General features: G+C 28.0%; 1 protein-coding gene across 10 annotated transcripts in view; it reads left to right on the top strand.

The window, feature by feature from the left end:
- Positions 1-21933, top strand: part of bbx (bobby sox) — a 39238-nt gene extending 17305 nt beyond the window's left edge. For all 10 annotated transcript variants that reach the window (XM_087155083.1, XM_016049001.4, XM_087155081.1 and 7 more), the window contains 4 exons: positions 4479-5710; positions 8674-8889; positions 14168-14252; positions 20332-21933. In XM_087155083.1, coding sequence (XP_087011209.1) covers positions 4479-5710; positions 8674-8889; positions 14168-14249 — 1530 coding nt within the window. In that variant the 3' untranslated portion in view covers positions 14250-14252; positions 20332-21933. The remainder of the gene's footprint in view (positions 1-4478; positions 5711-8673; positions 8890-14167; positions 14253-20331) is intronic.
- Positions 21934-23050: the final 1117 nt, after the last annotated feature.

Raw genomic sequence — 23050 nt, 5'->3', positions numbered from 1 at the left:
GATAGTAATTAAGTTTTATTATAAGTTTGAATTAGAATAAATTTAATTACATTTACCATAATTTTGAAAAAATACACCGCCCTAGGATATATGCCTCATCCTCAGAATGCATCCTTTACAAATAACTTCATTTATAAAATATATGATTAAGTTGTTAAAAATAATTGAAATAATTATTAAACACAATTCATGAATAAACACCATCTTACTTTAAATCTGAAATGATACATTTCAATAATTTTCATAATAACTTTTTTAAAATAGCACATTTTGTGCAATTCAAACGCATAATCTGAAATGTATTATGTCAATAAATGCTACTTTAAGCTATCCCAATTTTCTTAAAAAGCTAAAAGTAATGGGAATAAGTTATTAAAATAGAATAAATTAATGAAAACTTTAAATTGTGTCATATAGAATATTAATCTCTAATTAAATCAAGGGATCACATCTTAAAATTTTGATGTTGAGTGTTTGTCATGAGTGGTAACATCACCAAGCTCATTCGAGACTATGATAGCATGAGTTAGTGTTAAGCCAGTTACTACTCTACTTTTTACTTTTATTTTTATGTATGCAAAATGCTCAGTTGTGTAATTGGTTGCTGATGCCTAATCTTGATGTTTAAAAGGTCGAGACTTAACAGTTATCTCTGCTCTCTCATTATGTTTTCTTAAATTTTTGCTACCATATTATCTTTTGCTGAAATGAAATCTATGCTGTGTCATGTTTCTGGTAGTATGGATGTTTTGTTAATGTTTTATTTAATCATTTGTACTTTATTTCACATATTCATGGTTGTAAAATAAAAGTTAATTTATTTCACAACTTTCTGCTTTATTCATTTACCACTTGTATTTCACTCTGCAAACATGATTGACGGTTGGTGAGAAATAAAAATCCAACCAGCACAATTGTAATAGCACATCTTTTAGTTTTAAATACTTAAACTAATCAAACAACTAAAAATTATTACTATAAATTCAACAAATAATAATAACAATAAATAAATAAAATAAAATGTGGTTTTGTGTAAAATTGTACTATACGGAAGAATCACAAACATCCTGTTTCTGCTGGTTGGGTTTTTCACCTATCATGGAATGAGTATGCAGAAGGTTTGACTTGGTGATTGAATGAAACAGAAAGTTCCAAACGAATAAACTTTTAACATGATGTCAAACATATTTTTATCAGTATCTCATTAATAATTAGGTTTCCAAAATTTTAAACCAGTCAAATGATGAACAGCTAAGCATCCTTGAAATAAGTTTCAAAAAATAGTTAGAATAAGTAAATAAATGAGCTTTTTTGCTTAAAATTTAACCATAAAATCATGATTGCATTATCATTATATTGCTAATGATTAATTTATAATATCCCAATTATAAATAAATCAAATGATTGATGTGCTAAAAATTGCTAAAATAAACTTTATATAAGGATTAAAAATATAAAAATGATCTTTCTTTAAATTAGCAATAAAAAAAAAAAAAAAAAAAACAGGATAAAAGCAGACTTTCAAAATCTAATACTATACAAGTTCACGCATTCTCCCTTCCATTCCCTCCATTAACCCACATGCCAAATTATGTTGCATAATTTTACTCAAACATCTTCACATTCCAAAATCATACTTTTCAAAGAGTAAAAATAATAAAGATGACCTTCAGCTGAAAGTGTGATAACGTTAAAGCTTTTCACTTCACTCTCCTCCATTGGAAAATGACTTAAATATTTCTCTTTCATTGTTTCTTTCTCTTCTTCACATCTGTTGTAGAAGAAAGAGAATTCTAAAAATAAAGGCTTCTATAGCATCAATAGCATTGCTTAATTTTTTCAATTAAAATAAAGATGGATTGACATATGTAAAAAAACATTGTCTTAAAGTAAAAACAAACACAAGCTTTATTTTGATTTTTTTTAAAATTAAAAATGACTTGAGATTTTTTAAAAATATTAATAAAACTGTTACAAAATATTTTACATATATTATAAATTTACAAAAAAGAGTAAAAGACAAACCAAAGAAATGTTCACTTAAATAAAAAATTTTAAAAATTATTTGTTGAAAAAAAGGTGCTTTTGAAACATCGTTAGACCTTTTTTAATTACTTATTTAAAAAAATAAAGTTGTATTGACTAATGGTCAAATGGTCTTAATAAGTGTGAAAATAAATGTAAGTTTATTTATTATTATTTCCTTTTTTTAAAATGAATTCGACTAATGATTTAAATGTTTAAAAATAATACTGACTATCTAACAAATTATTAAACGAACAAGTATCGAAAGAATTTTTAGGAAAATTAAAATATCTGTATATATATATATACTATATTTAAGAGCACTATTGTTACATTATTGAAAAGTGCTAAAACATTGCTTAACTTTTTATTTAATTAAAAAAATTGTCAGTTTAACTAACAGCTAAATTTAAAAAATAAATGAATAAATAACGCCAACTCTGTTTCAATTTCCTGAAAAATAAAAGCTTATTAAATAAATTTAGGCTTTGTCTTAATTTTTTTTAAAATTAAAAACGACTGAAGATTTATTGGTTTATAAACAATCAAATTCTATCAAATTATTACACTTATGTGCATTAAATAAATGAAAAAGAAACTAACTTTTTATAACAAAGTATAAGTAACTTAAATACAAAATATGTAAAATATTAAATTGTATCACTTTTAAAAAAAATCAATAAATAATCTTTTTTTTTATTCATGATTTCTTTTCATTAATAGATTTAGTTCAGAACGAAAATTTAAGAAAACAGCGATTGTGCTGCGATCGCCACTTAACAGTAGGTCTACTGAAAATAATTTCCGTGAAATGTTAAATACCGTCCAAATAAAACACACAGCTATTACAAAATAAGTCCCGTTCAAAATAATCTTCAAGAAAAGTAAAATCCCAAGGACAAAAATGGCGCTTAAAGAAACTATGCATCACATTCATATTTCAATGCTGATCCTCACTTTTCGTCATTCAACATAACGAAACGAACATCTTCGTAGCTCAAAATCAAAATTGCCTTCATCGGCACGGTAATAGCGCTAGTATAGGCAAGAATCCTTGCATGTTAAACCCGGAGCATAATCTTAAATCAGATTCCTGATGCGTCGCCTAGAATCAAAGTCGCTATATCGGCCTGTTGATATATGCGTTAAATCGATAATTCACGATACATTGATTTATCGTCCAGTCCAACTCTGTACCAAAATTCATTTTTATTTTTCAAAATTTTGGGGAGTTGCTTAATAAGTATTTTAGTGTGGCATCATTTTTCATTTGTTTTAACTAATAGTATATTTTAAATTTTATTTGTTAGAAATCATGCTAAAACCATATTTAATTATTTAAAAATACTGATAATGAAAAATTGAACAAATAAAAAAGCAATAAGAATTTAGAAAAAAAAATTATTTCTTGTTTTAAGTAGATAGACATTGATTAGTTTCAATTAGAAACATTATAATTAGAAAATTTTTCAACATTCACTCCATTCACTTTTAAGACTATGCTTGGTAGCAAGACACATAGCCAATTTAAAGTTACCAAATGTTAGTTTTTGTTTTATTGCAAAAGATTTGTATGAAATCCTTGTATCGGGCTATAAAATATATTCTTCATCAGTGGCTTCAAAAAAATCTTAGCCCCAGTCCCCTGACTACATAGTAGCTTTGGTCTTCAAGACAGTTAAATTGACAGAGTATTGATTTTCTTTTATTGTGACTTGCAAGTCAGTTTTTTATTCCACCGCTTTTCATCATGTTCTAAAATATATTTTAAGTGTTTAGATCCTTAATTCTTTAGTTACTTAGTAACTGAGCCTAAATTCTTTAGTAATAGAATCACTTCAGTTGTCATCACCTTTGCACTCCAAGTTCTTTAAAATGCTATTTAATGAGTGTAAGCCCTAAGTAATTTAAAATACATAATATAATATTTTTGTGTAATAGCTGAGAATCATAAAATTATTTGGTTACTAAGCATTAAGTTATAGAAATTCGAATTTTCTGAGTAGTGACTTTTAATATCCGATCAGAGAGGACATGGTAGTAAAGGTAAAAAAGGTTTTAATTTATTATGAACAAGGGCCTTACTTAAAATGTCTTTTTAATAGGATATAATAAAACACTATTCTGCAATATATGAGAGGTTTAGTAGCTGACAGTTCATTTTTGAAATAAGAAAAAAAAATCGTTTTATGTGAAATATGCAACCTGTTTTGTGCTAATGGTTTTATTTTAGAAACAAAAGAAATAGGATTGTGTTATATTTAAACTAAATGTAATTATAATTCATATAGATATTAAATGTAGAGTGATATGTGTAAACTTAAATCTATTGGACATAGTATATGTACTATTCATATTATTTGTTTTATTATTATGGTAGATACAATCTTAAACTTGTTTTAACTTTTGTCAGTGGAAGTATGTAAAAATTAAACTTTACTAACCATTTTCAGATTTGTACAAGTAATGCTGTTCGTGAAAGTGCCACTATTGCATTTAGCTCATCTGAAGGAATACCTTCCATGACATCTTATGATTCATCTACTTCAAACCATTGTGGCTTTTCATCCAATAACGCTGACTCATTTGCCAAGTTTGAGGAGACGAAGCTTGAAGAAGGATCTCAAAACTTACCTTTTACTGCTTCAAGTCAGGCTTTTAGGAACAATGTAAGCAAATCTAATGCAGATTTTCTGACTCAGGATCAACCTCTTGATTTATGTAAAAACAAAGACAAAAATGACATTTCTGTAAATAGTAAAACCATCACCACTAGCCACCAACAGCTAATTGAACATTTTGTAGATAAATTTTTGTGTGCAAAACCTGTGCCTCCAAGCAATTTTAAATCAGACTTTCTTGACCCAGTTCTATCAAAATTATTCTCTAACAAATCTTGTGATGTTCCTTGTACAGTGCCCAGCATTGAACCTTCCTCATTTACTCTCTCTGTTGCTATTGAATCTGCCGTAGATAAAGCATATAGTTCTGATTGTGTCAAATCTCCTGTAAAAGTATCACCTAATGTTGACACTTTAAGAAGTACAAGTTTTGAATTAGATACTCGGTCCAAAGAAGATTGTGACAATATTGTAAAGCCAGAACTTAAACAGCATGCCAAATTTGTTGAACAAAATTGTGTAAAGCTCTTCTCTTCAGATTGCAAAATTAAGGATATAGCTAATTCTAAGGAGCGGAATAATGTTCTTTCTTTGAATGCTAAAGTTGAACTCTCCAAACAAGAATCAATTGAAGCAAATATACCTGAGTGTAGTAGTGGCAGTAGTAGTAGTAAATATTTTTGTAAATTAGTTTCGCCTCCTAAAAAGTCTAGTGTGTGGTGTAATCTTTTTATGAATGAACAATTGACTAAAAATGATAGTAAGACTACTTCAAATATTTCTAATGACTCAGTAGCTGGTTTTCAATCTCCTACCAGAAGAAGTTCTCAGCGTACGTGTAAAGGTAGACGCTATCAAGCTCTTATTACTGAGGGACTATTACAATCTGCTAAAGAACGCAAACAAAATAACAATAAGAAGTCTGTACTCTCTAACAGTAAACTGAAAACAAAGGTTGAAACTATTATTGAGAATCATGTTTTTGGTTCTAAAAAGAAAAGAAAAAAAGAAGGCCAATCAAAAAATAAATCCACAAAAATAGAATCTCAAGCAGCTGATGAAAGGTAATATAGTTATTTTTCAGCCATATAAAATAAAGTTTTTATTTATTTTATTATATTATTTTATGTTGCCCACTATTTACTCTTGTCTTTTTACTTTAAAATTAACTTCCTATTCATCAGCGATGAAATTTCTTTCATTGCAATTCCCTTAATGAGCATGCTACTGTATTTTATTTTTGCATTTCTTCTATAAATTTTAGTTCTGAGTGATTCAAGTTAAACTTGGTTTAATTGAATCATCTGGTACTATTATTAGCACTTAGTATATTTACTTAAATCATTTGTTTTGTTTGAAACTCCTGTAGAAAAAAACCCAATGAATACTCATTTCTGATCTTGAGGAAATGAATGGCATACTAAAATGAGTTAATTCTAAAAACTGTTGATAATATAAATAACGTGGTGGTGTATTATGTCTTAAAAGGCATATATCACTGTTTTGTAGGGTTCTGTATAGAAAAGTAATGAATATTAAGTCCTTTAAATTCTTTGCCACTGATTTTATTTCAAACCATGAAAATGGTAGCTTATTTAGCTTAATTATTTTAAAAAGTTGTGTATAAAAAAACTGTTATAAGTATGAACATGGACAAATAATTTGATATCAACAGAAGTGAGGATTCAGATTTTTGCTCATGCAATAGTACATTTATGCAAGTCTGGTGTTTTAAATGTCGAAAATTTGGATGCATGGTGTACCTAATTTTCACTTAGGTTTTATCTTTCTAAAATCAATTTTACTCTATGAATATCTTCTGACTTTTAATATATAACTCATAAATTTGGAAATATGACATCCATTGGTGTTCTCTACAAGGAATCTTTCTTAATTAAGGATACTTAAGTTTTAATCATTCTGTGCTTGATCTTTTAGATTCAGCTCTCAGCATATAACTCCCGAGTTACTCTGAAACAGTAGTTGTAACAACAATAAGCAAAATGTTAATAGGTCATTTTCATTTCTTTTTTCTATTTTAAAATAAACTGTGTGAAAATGTTTATTCCACTTTGTAGTTGATTAATAAATGTTTAAAATTTTACATTTTAAAAATAAATAGTTTGCAGTTAGGGTGATGCAATCATAGCCTCAAATTAATGTGCACATGACTGTTTAAATCATTTATTCTTAATAATAAACTTTTAAAGAAAATTAACCAAACATTGTGTAGTTAATCATTAACCCCTTAACTGCCGAGTAAAATCTACGTGATTCACTCCCCAGTGCCACCGTGTTTCGCTCAAGTGCACCTTCTTACGCGGTGTTTTGGTGGGGTAAAATGATGCACGCTTTGCAATTTAAAAACAGTTTACTTTTACAAGACAAGAAAAAGGAAAGAAAGAAAATACAAAATTTAAATTAAATAATAAAATTAAATAAAAAAGATGCTAAAACTTAGCTGTTGTATGCTAAATCCTGAAACATGGTTGGACACATAAACCAACACCACATTCATCGCACTGACAGCGGGATTCACGATGAATTTTTTTTCTTGAACAAACAGCACATTTTCGCGATGCATTTTTCTCTGAAGACGTTGATGGAAAGAATAAAAAGCACCAAATACATACGGAAAACAAAAGCGAAAAAAGAATAAACCCGAACTTACTCAAATAAATACACACAAGCGATTAATATAATATCACTTTTCCATAACATCCTTTTCCCATTCCAAAATTAGTAATGCATTCGCAAAGCAAACACTTTCAAGGCCATTTTACTGCATTCTGAAGTAGGGGGTGTAGTTCTATTTATAGCAGCGCAATGCAAAGCATCGTACTTCAGGAAAGCGTATATATACGCCTGCGGCAGTTAACGCATCGTCTGGCCGAGACGTATATATACGCCCGCGGCAGTTAAGGGGTTAAATACCAAGTTTTATGTTATAACAAAACCAGCATTATAGTTGCATTAGAGTGTCTAAAATGTCAGAATAATATAAGTAAAACATAATAATAGAAAAACATTTTATAACAGATTTAATAATTAAAATTTGATTAAATAACTAAGGTTTAATTAAAACAAATAGTAGATTGTAAAAATTAGCTTAATGCAAACTAATTAAATACAAACTTAAGCGATTTATTTAAAATAGTTCTATCATTCAAAATAGGTAAAGTTTTTTACCCACATAATTATATCAGTAAGAATCATTTCTCTTGACGCTAGATTTTATTCATTGATCCGGTTTTCATAACACCAATACAAGTGGCGTTTTCGCACCAAGAAAATGACGCTGACTTAAATTAAAATTGTTTGCAAAAAATCATGTACCTTCGATAACATTTTGAAATCAATGGAGGTAACCTCTGAGAACAAACAACCTACCTTAACGACTATTTTACTGTGGAACAGAGAGTGGTCGCTCCTGAAAAGTTTCACTGTAATTGAGCTAAGTGAGTGGAAAAGTACAGCTCTGATAGTGTTAGTGATATAAAATGCTGTCTTGACATTTTTTTTTTCATATGCTTTGTTGATTATTCTTCAGTTTAAAGTAACAGTTTAATTAAACAAATATACTTATCTTTGCTTTACAGAAAAGAAGTGTTCACATATAATCCTTATTTGTAAGCTATATTTACAACTTATGGTTTTCAGTGTTTCTAGTTTGTGTGTCAGTTTTGTCTGCCTTATTTTTTCTAACATGTTTACAGTAAAAGGTTTAGAAGAATCATTTTGACAACACTATATTGATTTTTTAAATCTTGAAAGCATTGAGAGGTTGAGAATTTTTTTTACATGTTTTCTATTATTTTTATTTTTAGAGTTTAAACTGACATAAAAAGTAAATTTAATGATTACTGCTTTATAAAAGTTTAATTTATACTTAAATTAATGTGTTATATTCTTCTAATATATTTGTTTTATATGTATTCCATTTTATCCATTTATAACAGATAAAATGGAGTGTTTGATACATTTTGTTTTGTAATTTGATGTAATTAGACTTTTTATTTATTTATAGTTTGTTCAACTTGGAGGAAAAAATTGCTTCATTGCCTAAATGCAATTTCGAACATTTAAATAAAAAGAAAAAGATAATATTAGAAGAAAGCATGAATATTGAAAAGCAGAAAAACTTAAACATTAATTCTACCCTAACACATGCAAATGTTCAAGTGCCATCTTCTGCAATTTCTGAATGGACACCAGTTTCTTCTAGTGGGAGATATAAGACAGGGTATGTATATCTGAATATGTGCATAAATATGATTTTTTTTTTGAAGAAAGGTTAGATGTTTGAATAAATGTAAAAGCTTGAGCAATGATCTCTTGCTTTTTATTTATTAGTTTCAAGTTTTTTTTTTAAATAATTTGTGATAATCATGCTCCTTTGACTTAAATTTCTAATTTCTTATTTACATTTAATGTTATTAATAAAATATACAAATGGTTTTGCTTATTTTGAAACTTAATAAAAAATTTAATGATTTTTTGTTTATTTTAAAACTTAAAGAAAATATTTTTTTTTCTTGTTAAAAACAGTATAATCTTTTGCAGTAAGAAGGTCTAATTATATTTGGAAGCATCATTGTATTGTTATAGTAGAAGGTTTATCTATAGGAAAGGAAATAAACTAGTCAATAAAAACTTTATTTGCTTCATTAAGTAGTGAAAAACCTACATGTTTTCAGTTCTCTAAAACAAGGCACCCCTTTTTTGAGACAAAGTCATTTCAAAGCTTGACATTTGTTGTCAGCAGGGTTGGAAGGTTTTTGACATGTGACAGTTTTTGACGGTTTAAACCATGGTTTAAACCGTCACGTCAAAAACCTCACTGTCAAAAATATCACAAATGTCAAAAACCTATATTCATATGTGAAATTTAATTAATACATAAAATTTATATATTTTTTTATAAAGGATAGTGTTTCTAAATATGTTCTAGAAAAAATAAATTTAAAATTTTGAAGAAACACTTATATTTTGAATAGTAACCAATGTGCCTATAGGAGCAATGTGTAATATAGGAGCAAATGAACTAGACTATTGAATTTTGAATTAAATTTCTACTTTCATCATTTTCATTTTGATTATGTAGTGTGATGCATGTTATAATTTTTAAAATTATGTATTTAATTAGGATAATTAAAAAATTTCCATAATAATTTGTTTAAATATTTCATGGATCAGTGACTGTAATGTTCTTCTGTTTAGTGTGACTTTTGTGATTGGTTGTTAATTTTTCAGAAAAATCAGTAATTCTGAATTTAAAATTTTCAATTTTTTTTAATTCATAGTTAACATAAGACAATACAAATTTAAGTGTTTTCTGTTAAATACACAGAGTAGTTAGTGTCGACTTTCAGTATATTCAACATTTACTATGCTGAAAATTTAGTTTATCCAAATACTTGTGAATTTCATTTTGCTTAATGCTATATAGTTTTGTTGAATATCTAAATATTCAGCTGTTGAATAATTACTTCTTGCTTTCAAGATATACATTATTTGTATTCTTAATACAAGTGGGGGAAAAAATTAAGAGATAAAAATTGTTTTAAAATGATAAGTGTTATAATTATAAATAAATATAATAAACAATATGAATTATATTTATCATTATTCATAAATATAACTACTTTTAAATTCAAATTAACATACTGTATAATAAAGATATTTGATAAAACATTAAAATTTTTTTTTATACACTTGTATCAAGTTTGTATTTATACAACATAACTTGTAAGTTCCTTATAAATATTAATTATATGTTCCTTATATGTCAAAAATGCATAGTAATAAACTTTTAATTTTCTTAAATATCAAAAAATAAAATTTATTTTCTTCGAAATATAAATATTTAAACAATTTTTGTGCAAAATTTTTCTGCACATGCATTTGAATATAAATTTCTGAGATTTTAAATCTGTTATTTTACCTTAATTAATCTGTTAATTAAAAAATATTTTAAAACCTGCTAATTTCAGTATAATGCATGGCAACTGTTGGTAGTTTTGAAGTTTATATATTTTCTTGGCAAACTTCAGTTTTTGACGGTTTAAACCAGTATTATACCCTTGTCATGTCAAAAACCACTTTTTGACGTCAAAAACCCAACCCTGGTTGTCAGTTTTTCTCCACTTTAATTGTGAAGATAATTAAATTTCCATTGACGGGTAGATATACCTGCTTCAGACTCTTTGGATTATCACTTCATTTAAACTTCATCACTTCATTCATTATTGGCTTCTAATCCTTGATTCTAAGTTCTAATTCCTTAATAGATCAAATTTGGAGGTTATCAAGATGTAAATCCAGCTTCAACTTAATTCAGTGAAATAAATTTCTCTTACTTGAACCAAATTGAAAAATACATTTGGTAGTACAGTAGGGAACCGATTATCCGGAACGATCGGGACCATCGCAATTCCGGATAACTGATTTTTCCGGTTTTCTGAATCGCTACAAAAAGCCGTTTTTTTTTTACTGTTAAACCCACTAAAAAAAATAAAAAATTTGAAAATAATCTTAAAAAGAAGAAAAAACGATGAAGTAATACACTAATGATTATTTTCAAAATGATAGTAAGGTAAACATCTTTTAAAATAGAAAGAAAAATCCTAAAATCCTATGAGAAAAAAAAAAGTTTTTTTTTTTTTTGAAAATGGCGGGAAAATGTATCTAATTTCGTTCCGGTTTTTTGGTTTTCCGGTTTTCTGATTTCCGGATAACGGGTTCTGTACTGTACAAAATGTTTTCTTTCTTTAGATAGGCCATTTCCCTTCTCTTTTATTGTATTTTAAATAAAATTACTAATATTTGAAAATGCCTAGAAGACTAGATCTTTGATGTTGAGCTTGTAATATTGAAGTTTCATTGCATAATAACAAAAAATAATTGTTTTTTCTTTCTCAATTTTTTTAAACTTTTTTACTCATAATTTGAAAAAAAATTCTTTAAAATGCATATAATTCTATGTCTTTCTTGAAAGCAATTTTAATTTTTAAACTATGGTTCTAACTGAATATTTTACAAGGTGGTGCAAAAATCAGGGCTGATTGTGCTCCTAAAAAAAGCCGGATTTCCGGATTTTTCGCTAACCGTGATCCGGAAGTTTCCGGAGATCGAAGGTTCAGACGTTTCAAAAAATCATTGATCACAAAAGCTTCTGGCAATCAAATTTTCAAAGGTAGAACTTAAAAACACAGTTTATTTTACTTGTTTGTAAGGGAAAGCCAGAGAGATACTTTATAAGCTTATATTCAAGATTAATATTCATTTTTTATCAGTAAATAGCTCTTATAATCATAAACACAAGAAAGAAAGACATAGTATTTGTAAATTTCAATTACTTCTCCAAGTCATCATAGGTATGTGTAAAATTTTAAATATATTTTAAGTAGACAACGAAATATTGAGAAAAAAAAAAAAAACCTTGTTTAAATTTTTTTTTTTTTTTTACTCAAGAAATTTTTCGAAATTTTGACTTGGGCTCACAATTACCCCTAAAAAATATAAAGGTTGGTAGAGGGGACTTAAATAAGCATATTTCATAAAAGAAATGTGTGCAGATATACCATGTTTAACCAATAGAGACTGCTGATGCTTACTAATACAACAATCAATGTGCCACCTTGAATCTCGTGTCTCTGTTGGTCATCACTCTTTTGAGCAGCTATTGTAAACTGTAATTGATTGTAAACTGTTTGATTTTGTATAAGAATGTAAAAGCAAAAATGCAGCTTAAAAGCGCTTGTAGGTAAAGCAGCATTAATCATAAGTTAGTAAAAGTTCAAGTTAGAAAATAAAAATTGATGTATGATAATTTTATTTTTAGAATTTAGTCCTTGATGCAGGTAGCAGAGTTGCCACTCTTCAAAAATCAAAAGACTACATTTTGTAAATATTGCATAGTTGCAGTGTCTGAAATATTTAGTATACAAAATTTATATGTTGTTTGCAAGGAAAAAAACTGAATACCTAAATAAACGAATATTACGGTAAACATTAGTGAATAACTTCTTTTAGCTGTTTCAAAATTTTATTGATTTTTATTGGATTTAGTCCTTAGAATTAAAAGAATTGGCAATCAAGTATTAAGTAACATCATTTTATATTTTTAGAGAATTAAAACTATGCATTTTTGCTTAGATCATCAAACTGTGTAAATTTAAACACTAAAAATATATAGGGGAGAGAGTTGTACCTTGGAACAATTTTGACTTTTTTATGCAGAAAATAATAATTCAAGTAACTTGGACATTTTGTGGAGAATTCATTATACATTTGTTTATTAATATATTTGTAGAAATTCTGTCTGTACACTTCCAAATACAGTACAGAACGCGTTATCCGGAAATCAGAAAACCGGAAAACCAAAAAGCCGGAAAGAAATTCGATAAATTTTCCCACCATATTTTAAAGAAATTTTTTTTTCCTCATAAGATTTTAGGATTTTTCTTTCTTTTATTGAAAGATGTTTACCATACCATCATTTTATAAATAATCATTACTGTATTGCTTCATCGCTTTTTCTTCTTTTTAAGATTATTTCCTAATAATTTTTTTTTTTAGTTGGGTTTAACAATAAAAAAAAAACGACTTTTTGTAGCGATTCAGAAAACCGGAAAAATCAGTTATCCGGAAAAGCGATGGTCCCAATCGTTCCGGATAATCGGTTCCCTACTGTAATAATTAAGTAAAATAAAGTATTATACAGTTTATCTTATCTTACACTACTACATGTTTTATCTTCGACCAGTGGATGTTACTCCTTGAATCACCTATTTTGAGATCTTTTCTTTTAATCTTATTTATTGAATTAATTGTGATTTTCATGCAATTAAATTATATTTTTTATGTAGCTTGCATAATCTAAAATAAATCATTAGTGAAATACCAAAGAATATTTTATACTAAAAAATTTTTTTTTTCAACACAAGTTTTTTTTTATAGTGTACACAGGGAAATATCTGTGTTATCTAGTCCTGTTGTACATACCTTGAACCAGTCTATGGTATAACAAGCACATTTTTTTTATTTATTTTGTTAGGCCTGATAAAAATAAATTTTCTTAAAATTTGATATTTTATCTTTTTTGCAATTTGGTACATACTTACTTTAGTTCTGTTTTTAAATGTAAGTGTTATAAGATTTAATTTTCCAATCAAATGATTAATAGAAACAAATATTACTCTAAAGTTCTATGCACATGCCTGGAAAACCAGAAATATTAGTCTGGTTTTGCACATAAAAATTTACCTACAAAATGTTCAAAAATACCTGTAATATAAAACCTGAAATATCAGGTATCAACTACATATGCTTTCTCCATAAGTTGGCTTAAATAATTTCATTTGAGGCACATGCTCTCCAAAGTACAACTTTCTCTCTATTTATTTAATTTTAGATAAAATTTGATTTGGGAAGGATGAGGATAAAATTTAATTTTTAATTTCAGGATAAAATTTAATTTTTAATTTCAGTCATCAATTATGTGTTTTATTTTATGACAGGACATTTGATTTAGAGCAACAAATTGCCTCACTGCCAAAATGTAATATTGAATTATTGAATAAAAAGAGGAAAAAGGAATGAAACGTAAGTTTCTTTTTATTTTAAATATCTTACTTAGCTTATAAAAAAAATTTTTTTGCCTCTTAGTTTCAAAATTTGTAATTTTTAAAAATTTTAAACAGCCAATGGTTGATAAAATTTATAAATGGATAGTGTTTTCTACAGCACAGAGCATTGTCATTTCTTGTTCTGTTCACTTCTGTGTTCTTTATCTGTTTTTATATGTCACTATATTTGTATCCTGTTAAGTTAAACTAGACAATAACAAGGTCAAAGTAGCAGTCAGTTTAGAATTAACAGTGTAATTGATATCAGTTTTTAATTCTACATTTATTTTAACGAAGATCAAGTGTGACATTTCTGATAAAAAAACTGATTAAGGATGTTAATTTTATCTATTTAACTGGATGCAATTAAAGTTTACTTTTAAATTGTAAAACAAGAACTGTTATGCAATTAAATGCGTATAATTAATAGCTTGATGAATTTATTGCTTTTAATTGCTGGAGTTCAATTTTAAAATGCATTAGTTTTAAATTAGGTAGTGAACAAAATAATGGAAACACTTCTACGCTAACACATTTCTTGATATTTTGATAATAATTTTTTGAATTTTAAGTATTTTGGTTTGGAAATTTCTCATACTTATTAATAAAGTTTAAGGCTTTTAGAGGTTTGAGGGACCAACAATAAATTACAAATGGAAAATAAGTTTTTTTAAGTACCTTATGCACAAAAAATGTAGCAATAAATTTATAACAATTATTTTGGTTATTATATTCGATAATTGCTCAAAATTTCCTAAACCTGCTTAAATATTTATGGAGATATGGACAATTTTATTAATTTTTCTTCTTCTTTCTTATAAGTTTTTTTACTATAACTATATAAATATTCAGTAAAAAATAAACATAATTTTTGGAACAATTCAAAATTAATTACAAAAGAAAACAAATATTTTTGAACACCCTATGCCAGAAAATCAAGCAATAAGCTTGTAACTTGTATAGATTATTGACTTTAGTTGTTATTTTTAATAACTGCATAAAGTTTCGTAAACTTAGAGTAAATATTTATGGTGATCTGGAAATTTTTATAATTTTTTTTTTTTTTTGCCTTATGTTTTTTCTTATAATTTTGTAGGTATTCAATGTAATTAATCAAAATTTTTGGAGCAATTTAAGATTAATTACAAAATTTTAGATTTAAAATTTAAAAAAAATTCATTAAGAACTGCAAATTTTGAGCATTAATAATGCTAGTTCTTTTATACTGCGCATGCACTGAAAATTTTTTTAAAAGTTTAAAATTTAAAAAGTTTCCAGCAATTTTCCAGTTTGTTTTTGTACTTTTCAAAAGAACGGTCCAAAAAATCAGGTGTATTTTACAAATTTTATTTTGTATCACTAGACAAAATTTAATAATAAATGATAATACCTTACAATAATCGTCCGAAACTGAACTTTGATGGTATAGAGAAAGACTTGCATACTTTTATGGGGGAAAAAGAAAAATACTAGAAAAGAAAAATACTGTGGTGCCCCACTGTGCCAGTTTTTTTTTAATAAATCATATTTAATAGTACAAGAGGAAATTTGTGAAAAAGCCCTTATCATTTTGAACTTTCATTTAAAAAGTACAGAAACTACTTAGAAAATTGCTTAAAACTTTCTAAATTTATTAGATATTCAAATTAAGCTTTTATCATTAGTTGCCAAATATGATTTTCTTTTGTAATTTATTGTAGGTCTTCCAAACCTCTGAAAGATTAAAATTTTATTGCGAATTATGAAAAATTGCAGGAACATAATACATCTAAAGTTACAAAATAATCCTTAAAGTATTTCTTGAAAATTTAAAAAGTGTCAAAAACTGAAAGTGTATCTTCCATTATTGTAGGGTAGTGTATATATCAGGGTTGAGATTTTTCTGCTTTTTTCTCTTGTATCTCTCGAATGTCAGCTTTTTTATCGAAAACTCGGATTATCTAAAAGTTTAACTTTTTCTTAATAAACATTCCGCTTTTTCGGAAAATTCAGCTGTTGAAATAAAATAATTATATTTAATTCCTACTAAGATAAACAGAAAATTCAAACTGCATAGCTGCCAACCCTTCCGCATTTTTACTTATTTTAGCTACTTTCTCTGCTTATAAGCCTAAAAGGTAAGATTTTCTGCATTTTTACCTGCCTGCCAGATAGCTTGTATTTTCGTAATTCAGACATCGCTGTTTCAAACGAGCCTTTTAGAAATTCCAAGCCTGGAATCACGCGAGTTTAAAATCCAATGTCTGATTTGTTCATGTGGTAATAATATCAAGCATCGATTTTCATATTTATACGTGATTTTAAAATAAGGGATTGAGATTTACCTTCACGCGATCTAAAAATTATGAATTGCGATTTGTTGTTGTTGACGTATGCCTGTTTAGGCAGAGGGGGTGCGATTGTTCTTGTTTTCCAGTGACGCCATCTATGGCCAAGAATTCGACTTCTGCCACACCATATGTCACACCAGTTTATAGGGCAGACCCATTCATTCATCCACAGATCGTAATTTTGACCTGAATCAGAGAACGATCAATCTCCAATCCAGTACCCCCAGAGGCATTTATTTGTTATGGGAACATGGAGGACTTTTGTGACTCGACAGCTTTAATGTGCATCAGTCACGTTACTACATGGGGAGTCTTCGGCCAGCAGGGTTTGAACCCACGAATTCTCGGATATGGGCCCAGCGCCCTGCCGACCAGGCTATCCCCCCATTGCGATTTGTATTTACGCGATTTAAAAGTTCTATAACACTGTTTGTATTTTCCCATTTTTAAAATCGAATATCGAGTTTCATATTCATGCGATTTTAAAATCCAAGATCGCGATTCTTGTAAGAAGTAAGTTTTTCTTTAATTAGTTACTATAAATGTGACTGTTTTTCTATCGCCAATTATTAGTATATATAGATATATTCAAAACTTACATTTTGTGCCTGCGAAGAAGAATGTGACACTGGCAAGTAAAGAAAGAAAAAATAGGATTTGTTGCCTTAAGTTGTCTGCCTTACGAGGAGAAACAACAACATATACAGCAGTAACAAATTTGACTCATCTTTTACCGAATGTTATTTCTAAAGAAGAACTACCTCTTATAGACTCAGAACTCAGAGAATATCAGATAGATGATACTTATAATTCTATCAGCAAGGTAATGGTATTTCTTTCTAGAACCACATAATACAGCCAAAAAGTTAAAATGTACTTAAGTATCCATTACTTTCCAAAGTGGTAAAGGCAGTTTTAACTTGTTTTCATGAACCTTTCGTTGAAAGCACTTTCAATTATATTGATGACATTGTGACTGACAGCAGAACATCTCTAAATGTTGAAAGTTTAGACTCAATTCAAACTGTTAAATATTGTTTGAACTCTCTGGGTCAAAGTTCAATTGATGTCTTCGGAACTAAAGATCCAGTTCATGAACCTATGAAAAGAAGTTCTGGATGAAATTTATTGAGTAGCTGGAGAAGCTACAATCAAGCACTCAGTTCCAAGAGTGCTACTACTGGTCCATCAACTAGCCATTCAGAAGCGCAGGAGTCATCTATAGTGGCAAAAAATATTCTGGACAATGAGGGTAGCCAGCGGAAGAGAAAAATGCACAGGGCAATAAAAATAAAATAAAGCAAACAAAAATAGGAAATTTTTTAAAGAAATGATGACTTAGAGTTTCATTGTAAATAATAGGATTTTTTTTATAAATATTTATACGGAAGATTTAAATGAGTTTCGTTGTAAATAATAGGATTTTTTTTTATAAACATTTATACGGAAGAATTAAATACGAAGTGTGCTCAACTTTAATGTGTTGTAAATAATAATAGGATATGGATTTATTTACTTAGCTTTTTTTTTGTTGATACAGAAGAATTAAAAAAAACTAAGAGCATTTTTAAAGTGGTTCATTTCATTGACCTTTTTTTTTTGTGTGTGTTCTTACACAGAATTAATAAATACCCTTCATGTAACTGATATTTCAACATTTATAGTTAAAACAATTTCAAGCTCTTTGGATTTAGATTTATGCCAGTCAAGAGTATATAATCAGATTTTGTGTTTTTATATGTTTTTTTTCTTTTTCTTTTTACATGTTATTTTCATTTGAAATCGTAACAATTTTAAATACAATAAGGTTTGCACTATAGTGACTTTCAGGGTTTCTTTATATTTCATCCTTCACTTTCAAGGATTTTGTTACTAAGTCACCATCACCCCTGTATGTGATCTAATAACCACATGGATTCTCTACAAAGATGTAGTACTTGATTCAGTTTTATCAAGAGAACATGTTTTATAAACTGCTCCATACTTTCAAGAATAGGTTCCTTTTGGTACTAATTTTAATGGTGAACTATTGTAGTTTTCTTTCGTCGTTTATTTTTATGAATATGAATTAATGTTTTTTTTTATCATCATTTTGAGAATGCATAGCTGCAGACTTCTGATTTTTAAGCCTTGTTCCGAAAATACGATTTTAGGTCAAAATGTTGATTTTTTGGTATTCTAGCGCCTTTTCATTCTTTTAATCCAATACATGTACGTGTATCTAAACTTATAATGTCATGAAATTTTCAAACTTTTTCTAAGTCTAGTTAACAAGACATTTACATACATATGATTCTTCCGCAAATTAGATTTTTCTGGTTTGGCGGATTTTAGCCATTTTGAATATTTGGAACTGCTCCGATATTTGCTAATATTGCGATTCTTATTCACACTATATTAATATCAAACATCAATACTCGTATATACTTGAGTTAGAAGTTACGCATAGCAATTCATACTTACATCGCGTACATCGCGATGTACTAAATCGTACATCGCGATTCCTTTTCATGCGATTTAAATATGTAATATTGCGTTTTGTATTTACACATTTTAAAACCCAATGTCGTGATTTATATTCACTGTTTACTATTAGCGGCAAAAGAGCAGAGTAGTAGAATACGTAGCTAAGATTGAAGACTAAGTTTAAAATATAAATCCAAATTCAAAAACTTTCAAACAATTAATTAAATGTTTATTCGTGATGTACTGGCTGATACCATCAACTACATATTTGCCCTCCGGCATCCAACTATCTAACCTACTATGAAGAGTTCGACCAACGTTAAAAGGGAAAGACTGAAGAAGATTGCTTTGGAAACACTTCCATATATACTGAGTAACCTCCCTGAAGCTCTTGACGAGCATCAATCGTTGATAGGCTAAGAGTTGAATCACTGCTATCCGGCGTCATTACTACCTCAAGAGTTACATCGCTCCCTATCCATGCTGTTCAAAGCATAAACAAACATCCGTAACTAAAGCTGTTGAATTGAATTAAATATTTTATTGAATTGAGCTTAAAAATATTCTTAATAGGAAAATTACTTAGTATTGAATTATTGGGAATTACTTCATATAGAGGATAGGATTTACATATTAATTGCCAGCATTCACACATTTTTAAAATCCAATATTGCGTATTGTATTCATATGATTGTAATATCAAACATCGATTTTCATATTTATACGTGTTCACACAGTCTAAAAAATTAGGCCTCGTGATTCTTATTTACATGATTTAAAAATTCAATAACGCAATTTGTATTTTCACATTTTTAAAATCTGATATCAGGATAAAATTAAATCTTTTTTAGGATAAGAAAAAATTGTGAGAAGTAATTTTTTTCTTGAATTAGTCACTATAAAGGTACAGCAATCTTCTTTAGTGAGTAATTTAATTAAAAATGTTAGTTAAAGCAATTATGTTAAATATCAAACAGGTATGGGATATAAATTGATATCTTGATATCGATTTTTTGCACATAAAACTTTCCTATTTTTGTTTTTAACAAGTTGGCAGCTATGATAATGGTTCAGCACTTTTTACAGAAAACAATTATTTAGAATTCACTGATTCCCTTATTTTACTGTTAGATAAATTATATTTATTTTAAATTTTTCCTGTTGAAGTGTTACAGTATTCACAAAAGTATGTTTTCTCTAGTTATTAGGAAAAATTTTTAATCACCTTTCCAATTTTTTTAATCACCTTTTTTTTTTCAGGGGATTATTGGATCTGTGATTGAAAATTTCTCAAAATTACTTGATCAAATTTTTTTCGAAAATAGCTGAAATTTGGTCAAGAAGAGATAAGATTGAAAGTTTTTCTTTCTTCACTTCATGCTACTTTAAACATAAGGTTTCAATGAAAAAAAATTTATCCATATTTTGATTTATGTTGTATAAATTTATCTCCCAACTACCCTTGTTCTTGTTTCTTTCCTAGGATTTTTTTAAAAAACATTGTATAGTGTACAGTTTTCCTAATTAGGAGTTTTTTACTGTCTATTGATGTGTGAGTAATTGTTTCAGCTAGCTATTTTATTTAATTCAGAAATCTGTTGGAATTGATCTAGTTAGATAACCAATATTACATTACAAGTTAATTTTAAAAATATTTAAAGCATTCCCCAAAGCTTAAAAGCATTTCCATATTATTTAATTGTGACTGATTATAAAGCATTTGCATCTAATTAAGAGTTTTTATTTTAATCAGACATTAATTCCTAAATATGTTTTTATTTCATTATAATTATTATTTGTTAAAGAATATGCCAAAAATATCAGAACTCTGCTACTCAATCATTAATAAAAAAAACTAGTTTTTTTTTAACTAGATTATGTATTAAAAAAAGAAATATCTGGTATGATCATAATTACAAAAATATTCTATCTTCTCTCTCTTAAGAATTTTAAATATATGCTATAAATATTTTCAGATCTGTAATCAACATGTAAAATGGCTTCATATGTGTGCATACATTTTCAATAGTTATTGATATTTTTTCATGAAGTTGCTTGAAATTATACTCAATGTGAGCAATGATAACATTATTTCATTGTTAAAAAACGTGTTGCAGCTTATATAATTGATAAGTACACAGTATAAAGAAAATGAACAACTTGAATAACTTTTGGTGTAATAATCCGATTTTTACGTACTAAGACTCAGTCTTATTGGTTCTTTAGCTTAACCCAGCAATTCTCAATCTGTGGAGCCAGAGCTTCGCTGGGGATCATGCAATGAGACCAGAAGCACTGTGGCATTTTTGTTTTACAAGTGATTGTATCCTTTCGAATCTTCTGAACATTGAACGAGCACCATCAGTGCATATTCCGTCACATTTTTTTATCCATTCTATGTTTGCCTCGTTCATAAAATAATTTAAGATAGCAAAAGGTGTGAGTGCTGCTTTGAGTTTTATTGGTTTGCAGAAAAGTAGTTTTACTACTGACATATAAAAAAAAATCAAGCATAGGCAAAGAAATGAGCATCTTTATTAATATCTGTTTGAGCTGTATCAAAAACAATTTGTCATACAACTTCTAGAAAAGCTGACACAGTACATCTTCAGCTATATCACCAATTCGACGGGCAACAGTATAATTTGAAAGAGGCGTGGACTGCAATTGTTTTGCAAAATTATCTCCTAACATCGTTTCTACAATCTCATTGCTGCTGGCGAAATAAGCTCTTCATCTATGGTGCGAGGCATTTTATCTGGTTATTTTATATGGAACTTCGTAAGAGGCAATTAAAGCTTTTTCATTTACTGACAAAGTTTTTTAAAAAAGTGATTTATGCTTTTCATGTTATTTTAATTAGAAGAATTGTCTGGGTTTGTTGATGCCACTGTGACGTGTTTCCAGATGTCGTTTAAGTTTATTAGGTTTCACGCTGTCTGCTGCCAACATTTTTGAGTAAATGATACGCAGGGACCTTTCTTCTTCATTTACTTCAATACTGGTAAACCCAAAATTTAAGTATTCTTGAGAATATTTTTTTGATTTCATTTTCGGAAACACACTCAACTGTATACTTGTTGATGCTTGACTATTGTCTAATGCTTGCTTACACCCTCTTAAAAATTTATCCACGATTCTGCTTAAATCTGCTGCCGTGAATATTTAAAACTGTGAATTGCAATTAACACAAAAATATATACAATATACACATTAACGATAGATTCGATAGCGATAGAAGGATCAACTCAAGAGACTGGCTGGAAGTGAAACTGGCATTATTGAACATTCTCCTTCTCCTTATGAGAAAACATTTGCTCACATCTCAGCATCTTGTTGACATTCCAGAATGTTCAGGACAAATCGGAGCTTCTCGGGAAACAGTGAAAATGTCCGCTTGGTGGACACAAGAGCAATAAAAAGACACTGAGTTCTTATTTTGTTTATGCTTAGGATCAGTGTTGCTAAATGTAAATAAATTTCCGTATTCTTGGTAATTTGTAAGGTTTAAAATTAAAGTTGCCAAAATACTCAAAATACATTATTATTGTATAAATTTTATTGAATGCGGGAGCGCAATGAAAATTATGAATGGAAATTTGTGAGCGAATACTGAAAGGTTGAGAAACGCTGATAATAGAAGTAGCCGCAATTTTAAAAATGTTTCAATAATTTAGGTTGGAGAGCAGAACTTTTTAAGCCAATTGAAACATTTTTGCAAACATCCATATAAAAATAAATACTTTTTTATTACTTTATTTAATAATAGTAGAAAAATTTTTTTATTGTAAGGAATACAAATTTCTATATTATTTTAAAGCAGGTAATTTCAAATGACAAAGCATCTGAACAAAATTGTTCAAATAATTTTCTAGAAGTAAAATATATAAATTTTGATAACTTAAAAACTATTTGATAAATTTTTTGCAAATTTCGTCATTTAAAATAACATACTTTAAAATTACATAAAAACTTGTAT

This window comes from Parasteatoda tepidariorum, chromosome 11, assembly GCF_982258835.1.
Source record: "Parasteatoda tepidariorum strain Cologne lab strain chromosome 11, Ptep-v5.0, whole genome shotgun sequence".
NCBI classification, from domain to species: Eukaryota; Metazoa; Arthropoda; class Arachnida; order Araneae; family Theridiidae; genus Parasteatoda; species Parasteatoda tepidariorum.
Note: the sequence above shows the minus strand (reverse complement) of the source record. Positions and strands in the feature narration are given on the sequence as shown.